The sequence below is a fragment of the Sminthopsis crassicaudata genome, chromosome 1, assembly GCF_048593235.1.
Source record: "Sminthopsis crassicaudata isolate SCR6 chromosome 1, ASM4859323v1, whole genome shotgun sequence".
In the NCBI taxonomy this organism is placed as follows: Eukaryota; Metazoa; Chordata; class Mammalia; order Dasyuromorphia; family Dasyuridae; genus Sminthopsis; species Sminthopsis crassicaudata.
The window spans coordinates 704,949,289-704,961,403 of NC_133617.1; the positions used below are offsets into that span (position 1 = coordinate 704,949,289).

Genomic DNA, 12,115 nt, shown 5'->3' on the forward strand with positions numbered 1-12,115 from the left:
ATGCTATTATCTTTATAACTTGTTGGCATGAATCTGTATCCTAAACTCCTGAGAGATATAGGGAAGAAAAATAAAGTGGGATGGGACAGGAATGGGGAAGTAGCATTATGTTTTGGATAGTATGCTGGATTTAAGAGAGAGGATGATCAACGTTCAAATACTGTGCTAAAGCTATGTGACCCTGAGTGGGTCAATTAAACTCTGTGAACCCACAGTACTGTCATCTGTAAAATGGGAGCATCAAAATTCTTTTCATATTTATTCTGAAGTTATTCTAAGGCTCAAATGAGATAAAACTATCTACAAAGTAATTTATAAACTTTTTTGCGAAGGGTTTTCCTTCTGAAATCACTTTCCATCTACTCTGTATGTACTTTTTTATTGACATGTAGTTTTCCCCCTTTAGACTTAGAACTTTTTGAGGACAAGGAGAATGTTTTTGCTCTTCTTGAATTCCCAGTGCTTAGCACAACACCTGTCCTATATTAAATATCCAATAATGTTAAAGTTATTATTTCTTCATTTTTTCCTTTGCACCCTCTTCTATGGACAGTGAAGCATCCTAAAAAGGCACTTGGCACATAGTAAGCATTCAACAAAATGTTTGCTGACTAATTAAAATAGAATAAGGGTCGAATGGTCTGAATATAGCTTTACTTGAGTTCAAACAAGACACATTTGATGCAACATTCACTGAAGGAACACTTGCTACGTGACCTAGTCGAGGTTGGGAAAGAGAAGCACAGGATGAGGGGCCCCTGCCCTCAAGAAACTCAGAAATTAATTTATTCACCAATTATTTAGGTGTCCTACTTTATGCAACAAAGACAGGATTTTACAGAAAAGTATTGTGTTGGGCATCAGAAGCTATCTGAATTTAAATCTCACCTCTGACTACTGATATATTAGCTATATGGCCAATAACTTATCATTGATCCACTCTGTGGATTGTTGATTGTTTCCCCCTCTGTAAAATGTGGATGATAGCTGTATCTGCTTCATACAGTTGTCGAAAAGCCCAAATGAGGTCATGTATATAAAGTATTTAGTAGGTTTGCATTCTCAATTTTTTAAAGTTCTTTGCTGGGAAGACAAGATATACATGCATGAAAGTAATTATTAACAATGTTAAAATTGTTTTCTGCTTTGGATTATAAGGCAAATAAATCACTGGAATTGTGATTGGATTTCAAACGAAGAAAAAATTATTGGTGTGGAATGGTCAAGAATGACTGGAAGAAAGAGGGCTAAAAATGGGCCTCAGATGATGGATCAGAATTTAGATAGCATAAAGAGAACAGTCCATGGGTGAGAGCAATGGCATTGGTGAAAATTTAGAGAAAACACTGAGCCAGCCAGCAGTGTGTGCACCCCACCTATGAGCAGGACTGAAAAATATGATCAACAGCATGGGTGTTAGGGTCACTGAGTCTGGTCAGAAATCCTCCTGAGTCTGATGAGAAGTCCAAAGCACGAGGACATTCTGACTTTCTCTCTGAGCACAGATGCCAAGGGAATCTGGTGCCCTACTTTTTTTCTACTCCTCCCTGGGAGTGACATCTTCATTGCCTACAGTGCTCTCAGAATTCATGGAGGGGCCTCGGGACAGAGAGAAAGAATAAATGCCATCCCTTTGTGTGAGTGGAAAAGCTCTGCTCCTGAGAGTGGGAAGGAAGAGAAACACAATGTATAATGTAACTGCTCAACCACTGGAGGCCAGTGATCTGGGATACAATAGAATAGCATTAAGGACAGGGCCTTCAGAGACAGAAAGCTCAGCTGGGCCTTTGCTGACCTCAGGAAGCTAAGCTGATCTTTGTCTGATCAACTCTGAAGCCTAGAACAAATGATGTGACTCCTAACACCCAGATCCTATCACACGCTCCTATTACTCAATGGACAATAAGAGTCTTTCCATGACTGCTATTATTAGGAAGAAAGCTCCTGGATCATAGATTTAAGACCTGAAAAGAATATTAAAACAATGCCCCCGACCAGTCCATCTCACTTTATTTTGCATATAGTCTGTTATATTAATGAGAGACAACATGGTGAAGTAGTCAAAAGATCAGCCTTAGAATCAGGAATACTTGGATAGTCTCCTTGCCTCTGATTCAAGCTACCTGGGTGACCCTAGATAAGTCGCTTAATTTCTCAATGCCCCAATTAATTTCCAAGATCATAAGTGATGAAAAAGTTGATCTATAGTTATAGAAGTCCTCACCAGGAGTTCTTTATAATGAAGAAATCATTGGTTCAGAGGACTCCTCCCACTTAATGACAAAAGAAAAGGAGTATTAATCCCCATTTTCCATAGCATTCTCAGATATACCAGGCTTCTCTATAATACCTAAACAAGGTAGATGGCATAATTACAATTATCCCCATTGTACAGGTGAGGGAATTGAAGTCTAGAGAAGTGTAATCACTTGTCAAGTTCAAGTGATTATTAAGTAACAGAGCTCCCATAATAATTAAGTGGGGAGTAGGGACAGAATTTGAACTCGGGTTCTCTGGCTCCAAATCCAGGCTTCTTTCCCCATCACAAAACATTATTACTTTCTTCCCAGTAAAGTCATCTACATTCATCTACCTTGAGCATCCCAGGCTGAAAGGAGAGAGTGCACAATGGGCCTGGCTGCCACTTCCCATCATCTCCATCAATGGACTGTTAAGCACCTACCATGGCTGATGGGAAAGCACAGGAACTTACAACTAGCTGGGGAGATAGCTTGGAGTCATACAAGGTAGAGACAAAATAGAAGTCCCTAAAGGTCCCATAAATTAAGTGATTGGGAAAGACCCTTAGGGACTTCTGAGTAGGGTGTGATCACCTGGAGCTGGGAAGGCAGATAAAGATTCTGGAGAAGGGGAATTTTATCTAGGCTTGAAGATTAGAAAGAACTCTGGCAAGTGGAAAGGAAAGAGGAAAGCATTCTAGGTAGAGGTGAGTTTCATAGACTGGGTGGGAAAGACCAAGACATAATTGGGCAACAATGAGTTTAGTTAGATTAGAAAATGCTTAGTGTAGTAGAAGGTGAGAAAAACTGGGTTGGAACCAGATAAATGAGACTTTAAATGAAAGACAAGATAACTTTACTTTTATGATTTTGTTAGTTTGGGGTTTCTGAGCAGGAAATATGGTAAAATGAGATTTTTATTGCAAGTAATCTGCTAATTGTAGATAGGATAGGATAGAAAGGAAAGGGTTGAAACTGTTATGAGAATACAAGTAAAAGAAATTAGGGACTGGACAAGAAATAGAAAGAAAAAAATCAGGTACAAACTAGGAGACTCTATAGCTATGACTTCAACTGGAGATTCACCTATTCACCACTCTACTCTTCAGTTCTTCAATACTTTTTCCCTTTTAAAAGGCACTACAACTCTGATGTTTCAAAAAATCCTTTGAAAATAAAAACTATTGATTCAAGGCAATAGCCATCTTGACCCTAGATAAACTTTTCCTCCCAAAGTCCTGGTCAGCTGGATATATCTTGTCTGGCTCCACTTGAAAACTACAGCACCTAATCTCCAGAGAGAAGAAATTACAACAGTATATTTCAGTAATAGGAATACTGGTTTAAGGCAGAAAATCTAGGTTTGAGCCTCAATCCTTTCAGGAATCTCCATATAACTTTAGAAAAGTCACTATTTCCTTGAATTTCAGTTCATCCATAAAATAAGGAAACTGAACAATTTGTTTTGTAAGGTCTTTTTCACTTATAACTTTCTATCTTCTAAAGTACCCTTCTAGTTCTAACAATATTCTATATCTTAATACTTTACATTATAAGGTCCCTTCCAAAGCCAATAGTTTACATTCTAATATTCTATGGTCAAAAGTCACTCCCAGCTCTGACAATCTCTATTGTGATATTTTATATTAGAACATTCTATATTATAAGGTCCCCTTTAACTCTGACATTCCATGTTGTGATATTCTGTCCCTTCCAAATGTAATAGATTTTGCCCAAATATACTATGTTCCAGATTTCCTTCCAGTTTGAACATTCCATATTGCAATATTCTATGTTCTAAGAGCCCCTTTGAAATCTAGTAATTGTGTCCTAGTGACCCTAAGCAAGTTACTTAACCCCAGTTTGCCTCACAAAAAATAAACAGATCTAATAGTTGTAATATTCTATGTTCTAAGGTCCCTTTCAGATTTAACAGTTTTAACACTCTGGGTTCTAAGATCCCTTTCAAATTTCAGTTTTTCTTTTTTTTTTTTAACATTCTAGGTTCTAAGATCTCTTTCAGATTGAAAAAAAATGTAATAATATTCTATGTTCAAAGATTCCTTTCAGATTTAACAGTTTTAACATTCTTGGTTCTGGCTCTCCCGTTTTAAACAAATAAGCATAAATCATAGTCAGGTCAGACCAAGATAACCCAGTGGCCAGACCCCATCACATTCCAGAGGAAATACCTGCTTCCTGTTTATATAAGAGAGAAGAAGGAACAATTCTCATTCCTTCCTGGCTTTAACATCAAATCATTTGGGAGAAATGAGAACAAAGTTCAGCTTTTCATAAAGTGAAAAAGGGGTTGCTATTTAATGAATCAAGTCAAATTTCAGTAGAATGAATTCCTCCATTTTGGTTAAAATAGGGAAAGAAAACTCAAACCCAATGATCTACCTTTTCAAGACTTTAAACCATTTCCCTATGCACAAGGGACAGGGGAGGGGGGACAGTCTCTGAGACAAACCGAGATAACAGCATCTTCTGGACTGGAAAGAATTTTTACCAGTCAATTATTGTGGGAAGAAAGGATGATGTGGAAATTTCTACAGTGGAAACAGAGTATCACTACATCTCACCTGAAAGCAGCATGGGGTCCTTGTCCACTGATTTACGGACCTGGTCGGACTCGCCAGTTAAAGAGCTTTCATCAATCTTAAGGTCATTGCCTTGGATGAAGATCCCATCAGCAGGAAGTAGGTCACCTGTTAAAAGGAACAAAGGCAAAACAAAAATGAGGAAGTGAGTGAAAATCCTTCTTGGAAAACTCTGGCTCTCCCTCCCCAAAATAATGTACTATCCTTAATGGCATACAAGATACCATTTGACCATGAAATCAAGATCTTTCCTACCAGAACAAAGGTTCTTGACTTTTTTTTTTAATAATAGATTTCTTGAACAGTCTAATGGAAGACTATGAATCCCTCTCAGAATCTGGGTTTTAAATCCATAAGATAAAATACAGATGATTATAAAGGAAACCAATGATACTAAAATAGTTATCAAAATATTTTTAAAATAAGTTGAGGGACTCCACTTTAAGAGCCCCTGCAAGAGAACCCCACATTAGCCCATCAAAGTCCAACATGTAAGCACTCTGTGGTAACATTTGGACCACAGAACATTTAGACTACAGAAATTCCAGCTGTTCCCTCGCTCTCTGGCATCATAAGTTTCTGCTTGAGTTCTTCACCTGAAGCAAAGAATTTTCAGCTTCTTTCCTGTTTTACCCACCCCCATCTAAAAAGGTATTTATCTCTCATCTACAGATCACCATTAAGTCCTAAATAATTAGTTATATATTCTCCAGGCCTTTGGACTAGCTGTCCCATACCTGGAATGTTCTCCTCCCTCACCTTCATCCCACAGACTACCTGATTTCCTTCAAGACTCAGCTAATGCACCATCTGCAAGAGGTCTTTCCAGTCCCCCTCACTGCTATTTATTCCCCCTGTAAAGTGACTTCTACTTTAAATGCATTTTAATTACCTTGTATTTTGAATGTCTCCCCATTAGAATAATAATGACAATAATGTTAACTAATATTTATACATGCTAATGAACTTCCCATTTTCATAATACCTTCATTTATCCTGTGTATTTTCTACATGTATCTAGATCTTTATATATCAGCTCTTCCATTAGAATGTAAGCTCCTTGAGAAACAGTCATGGTTCTTGCTTTTTATTTGAATTTTTACTTATTTGCAGTCTGGCAACTAGTGAGCACTTAATGATACTCATTAATTACCTGACATTTCTATTCTGAAGAAATAAGTCCTAGACTTATATATCTTCATCAATGAACCTGGTTCAAGAGGCTGGAAAATTAGGTAAAATATACAAAGAAGGATTCCTTTTGTAGTGCTATTGGACTAGAACAGGGGTGAGGAGGTTTTTTCTCTGCCAATAGAACATGATTCACAGGCTATACAAAATCTTCAACTTATAGAACTAAAACAGCAGGAGAATGTTTTACCTAGGCTTCAGCTCATCACTTGTGGTTAATTATGCAAAAGACTTCACAGGCCTCATACAGTCCAGAAGTTAGACATTCCCCACCCCTAGACTAGAAATAAATTGTTAATAAAATCTCTTCCAAATCTAAAATTCTGTGGCTATCTCTAACCAAACTTTTCCCTCTGCCTTTAGATCTTTCTCTCCTACAACCTTACCAAATATTGTTCCTAGTTTAAATGCTATATCATGAAACAAGATAACATATTATATGAAAATATACGAGCATATATGTTAAATGATTAAAAACTTTAAAGAGCTAACTAAATTGCCTATTATTACTGATATTCCTAGGAGTATCTGACTTAGAAAAGGGGAGGAATTGTTTTAATTTGCATTTCTCTAATTAGTAGTGATTTAGAGCACTTTTTTTTTTAACATGACTATAGATATCCTGGGTTCCTTCCCTTGAGAACTGTCTCAAATTGGAAAAGATGATAAAAAAGGAAAAAGATAAGTGCTGGAGGGACTGTGGGAAAACAGGCACCACAGATGTACTATTGATGGACCTATAAATGGGGACAAAAATTTTGGAAAGCAATTAGGAATTATGTCTAAAAAAGGAACTAAAAAACATATGTCCTTTAACCAAAATATACCACTGCTAAGCCTATACCCAAAAATGATCAAAGAAATAGGAAAAGAGACTATATGTGCAAAAATATTTACATCAGCTCTTTTTCTGATGACAGCAAAATGGAAAGTAAAGAGATGCTCAACAATTAAGGAATGGCTGAAAAAGTTGTAGTATATAAATATGATAGACTATCATTGCAGTATAAGAAATGAGGAGAAAATAGATTATTATTTTTAAGTCATGCAACATACATTTCCATATTAGGCTATTGAAAAAGAAAACACAAATAAAATAAAACAAAAATAAAAATTTAAAAGTATGTATCAAACTGCATTCAGAATTCATCTGTTCTCTCTGGAGGTAAATAGCAAAAACAGGGAAAAATATACATGAACTGATAGAGAGTGAAGGAACTAGAGCTAGAAGAATAATATATACTACAACGCCAAGATTTTTAAAAATTCTGAAAACTTTTATAAACTGAGGAAGAATGAAATGAGAGATGCAGGAGAAAAAAGTGTTTAAGTGGCAAGGGTTGTTATAGTCAAAGGGAATCAAGGAAGAACTTCAGGGGAAAAGTGGCACATGAATAAAACTTTAAAGGGAGTGTTAGATTATGTGTGTGAGGATCTGGATTATAATCTCAGTTATTTAATCTATAATTATTAAATGGGCTATTACTTATGGATAGTTACTAATCTAGGTGGTGCAGTGGATAGAGAATCAGCCATGAAGTCAAGAGGACTTGAGTTCAAATCCAGCCTCAGATGCTTACTAGCTATATGACCCTGGGAAAGTTACTTAACTCTATTTGGTTCAGTTTCCTTATCTGTAAAAATGAGCTGGAGAAGGAAATGGCAAAATGTATGTTTGCCAAGAAAGGCCCAAAATGAGGTCAAAAAGAGTTAGATTCAACTGAAGTGACTGAACAACAACAATGTATTACTGCAATTAGAGGCAAATCACTCAATCTCCATGGGCTTCTAGTTTTCCATCTGTAAAATATATTAAATGGCCTCTAATGTTTTCTCCTAGGTTTCAATAAATGACAGTCTAGATTTTTTGCCAGATTTCCAATGATTGTCTTTCCAACCCATTGCTTAGTCTTGAACCTTGGCTCTTCTTTCCTATCCTTTCCCCATAGGATAAGACCTACCTTTGGGCTCACTGGCCTTCATGTCCATACTGGAATAATCAAACACTGATATTGTTCTCTTTGCCTCACCAAGGCTTGACCTGGATGCCCAGGCTGGCCCACCCCACATCACCTAATCTCTTAAGGCAAGCACAAAAACTATGAAAGAGTGGAAGATAATAGAGATTCTGAGGTTATGGTGGTTGCAGGGGGGAGCTGGGAAACTTACCGTATTTTACCTGGGCAATGTCACCAACCACGATTTCTGCCACTGGAATCTGGATCACCTGGGCTCCCCGGACCACGGTAAACTTCTGCTCCTGTTCAATTCGGCTCTGCAGACCCCGGAACTGCTTCTCCTTGCTCCAGTCATTAAAGGCAGTGACAAGAACAACACAGATAACTGAGAGAAGTATGGCGGCCCCTTCAATCCAGCCAGCTTCTGCCTCTCCTTCATCTTCTGCCCCAGCCTGGGCTGTGGCACACCCTATATGGAAGAAGGGAAGAAGAACCATAAGCAAAATCAAATAAGAAGGAGAAAGCAAGTCAACAAATGTAAGTTAGTTCACCAAAACAAGACAAAAATAACTTAAATAATTGTGACCCAAACTGACCAGCCTACCAAAAAGAATCTTGCTTTCTCAAAGGTTAACCACCAATAGTAAAAGCTAAGAAAGCACTACTTTTTAATTATACCTACCATACACATAAGACTGTAACTTTTTTGAACAATTTCACATCTTTTATTATATCTTCCTCTGATAATAACCCTGGACAACAGGAAAGGCTAGATTATTCCTTCCTATTTCACAGATGAGAAAACTAAGTGCCCCCCAAAATTAATTTATTGTTTATAATAGGGAGACCTTGAGAAAATTGCTCACCTGATATATTCATCAGTTTCTTAGCATGATGGGGAGGAAAGGATTAGAAATGGAAAGTATCTTAGAAATCCTCCATTTCAACCTCTTCATTTTGTGTTTAAGATCCAGAGAAGTTAAGTGATTTGCTCAAGATTACATGGGTAATAAATACCAAGTACAGAATCCTTTTCATTAGATTATGCTGCTATTCTCTTTAATTCTAAAAAGGGATCTCATAAATGAGGAGACTGGGGCTCACAAAGATTAAAAAAGGTAACACAGCTAGTAAATGTCCAAGGTAGAATTTGAGAGTACTTTCCAGAAGTGTTTTCATCTCTCACTTGATAGATGATTACCTTTAGATAGATTACCTTTAAGGTCATTTCCAGCTCTAAAATCCTATAGGCCCATCAAAAGTCACAAAACTAGCAACAAGTTGGAATTAAAACTCCATCTTTTCTCACTTCCAGTCCATGTTCTTCCCATCATGCTTTTGTCTTAAGGGCTGCTCACCTTCGACAGTTCAAGGAGATGCTATTTATTTGCCAAGTAAGTGTTCCTTCCAATTATTCAGGGGAACAGTTTAGGAAAACTTTCTTAACCACAGATGCCTGACTCAGAAGGGCAATTAAGCTTTTAAGCACAGGAGGATAGAAGCACAAAAGTACAAATTATCCCCTCAAAAACATTCCCCAAAGGAGTTATGGTTGAGGGACCAGGGGCCCAATTTTGCCCCAAGAAAGAAAGAAGAATGATTTATGGTGAGCAGGCAGGCTATAATGAGAAGTAGTAGCATACAAAGTAGGAGAAATCAAAGCTGAGAACTAGAGAAAATTTTCTGGCAAAGAATAGTATAAGGCTTTACAATTGTCTGCAAGATCAATGTTGAACTCTCTATGAATGACAAAATCTAAAATTAGACTGACCAAAGCATTAGAAAACACACCTGCAGGGCAGCCAGCAATCACTTCTCCTCTTATAGAATGAAAGGGGCTAGAGAGGGTAATTCCTTAGGCTCCTTTCAGCTCTGGCAACCCATGAATAAATGATGATAACAGGAAAAGTACCAAATAAATGTTTGGAAATAATGTACACATCTTATTTTAAAATTACCTTCTCATACATCTTCCTTCTAAGACTGCCTTCCATCTACACATATATTATATGTACATAATTATTGCATCTTGGCTCCACCCATTAGAATGTGAGATCCTTGAGGGCAGAGACTAGGTTTTTTACCTTTCTTTGTATCTCTAGAACTTAGAATAGAGTCTGGAGTATAGTTAATGTTTAATAATTGCTTGTTTACTGACTCACTGACTGACACCTGGCCAGACGAGTCATACTTTGTTCAAAGGCCATTATATAAGTTTTCAATAGGTTTCTTTTCTTATTTCCTGACCAGTTTAGCAGCTTTTCTGCATCAGTCCTTTCTGTGATTTGAGCCAGCTGTTTAAACATCACAAACTATGAGGTAAATGGACTTGTCCAAATATGTTTTATTGTTGTATATATGACATGGAGTCAGCCGTACTGGCAACAATGTTGTATATTGCTTCCTCCACCAAAAACTACCCACTGTTGACTCTATCATAGAAAATATCCATTTACTCTAAAATTAAGATTAGCATAGTTAAGTTTTCAAAAAGAGTAATAAAATAGATTCTTCAAAATAAAGCCTGCAGAACTGGAATTTAAGTCCTAGGAAAATTCAAGAATGTATAATTAGAGGGAATGTTTATAAACATTTATAAACATTCTGGAAGCAATGGTCATTAAGAGACAACATTGGTTTGTCATAAGCTAACCTAGCAAATTGGCATAGTTTTCTTTTCCAACAGTTAAAAGGTGGGCAATTGATGATGATGTTGAAGAACAAGGATATCTGAATCCCTGCAATGCGTATGAAAAAGTCTTTCCTGATAACCCTGTAAAATGGATGAGAATGTCCTAAGAGGAATTTAGCATGACATGATATTCCTGACCCAAAGAGTGGTTATTAACATCAATATAAAGACAAATCTCTAGTTGAAGACCACTAGATCCTTAGCTCTATTATCAGTAACTTGTATGACGGTATAGAGTAGTTATCCTCCAACTTTTTAAATAGGGGGCCAGTTCACTGTCCTTCAGACTGTGGGAGGGCCGAATTATAGTAAAAACAAAAGCTCACACTCTGTCTCCGCCCCTCAGCCCATTTGCCATAACCCAGCGGGCTGCATAAATGTCCTCAGCAGCCGCATCTGGCCCGCCGTCCGTAGTTTGAGAACCCCTGGTAGAGAGGGTACACATTACTAGATCTGAGGCTAAATACAGCTGAGAGAAAATAGAATACATTAGAGAGAGAATCAAGGTCCAAAATCCCACAAGGCTAACACTTAAAAAGACCATGAGCATCATTTGGTAGGAAAATGTGTTTGGTCTTTCAAGGAATTCTTAAATTCCTTCCAGTGCTAGAAAAAAAGTACCAAAGCTAATAAGGTAAGACTGAAGTATTGGAAAACATGTATTCTTATGCTTGAATTTGAGAAATTCATTGGATAAGTCCACAAGTAAAGAATGGGGAAAATGTGACTAAACAACAATTTAAGGGGAAAAGGTCTAGGAGCTATACAATTTGCAAAATCAATGAGTCTGTAGTGAGACATAATTCAAAAAAATATGCTCTTAGACTGACTTAAAAGAATAATGAAGGAGGTGACAGTCACCATGTACTCTACTTAGACTACATCACAGTTTTAACATCAAAGGTTTAGGAAGGACTTATGCAAATCTAAGAGCAATGGGTGCAAAGTGAGAAGAAGATGACTTCAGTTTGATGTAAGGAAAATCTGGTTAGAATTGTCCAAAAGGGTCATGGAGTGGGTTCTCCCTCACTAGAGGTCCAAGGGAAGACTAATAGATTCCTTCTTAGGCTGTTGTAAAGAAGATGCTTGTTCAGGTATGGGATAGGGTATATTATATCCCTTACAAGTCTGAGAATCCATGATTCCTATCATGGCCAGGGGAATTTTTGTACCATGCTGTCAACCTGATAATTAATAGGATCCTAGATTTAGAAGAAGTCTAAATCCTAGATTTAAACTGTAGAGGTCATGAATCCTGTCTTGTATCGTCCTTTTACAGATAGGAAAACCAAAGCCAGAATATTTCAATGACTTGCCTATATAGACGTATCTCTCTTCTATTTATGCGAGAGATGGTTTAATTCATCTTTGTATCCCCAAGAGTACCTAGCATAGTCCCTTACATGCTCTTGGCCTATAACTTGATATATT

General features: G+C 37.2%; 1 protein-coding gene across 24 annotated transcripts in view; it reads right to left on the reverse strand.

The window, feature by feature from the left end:
• The window catches only part of ATP2B2 (ATPase plasma membrane Ca2+ transporting 2), a 504,660-nt gene that overhangs the window by 116,235 nt on the left and 376,310 nt on the right, over positions 1–12,115 (reverse strand). For all 24 annotated transcript variants that reach the window (XM_074283932.1, XM_074283917.1, XM_074283910.1 and 21 more), the window contains 2 exons: positions 8,204–8,461; positions 4,826–4,951 (listed from right to left, as the gene is read on the reverse strand). In XM_074283932.1, coding sequence (XP_074140033.1) covers positions 4,826–4,951; positions 8,204–8,461 — 384 coding nt within the window. The remainder of the gene's footprint in view (positions 1–4,825; positions 4,952–8,203; positions 8,462–12,115) is intronic.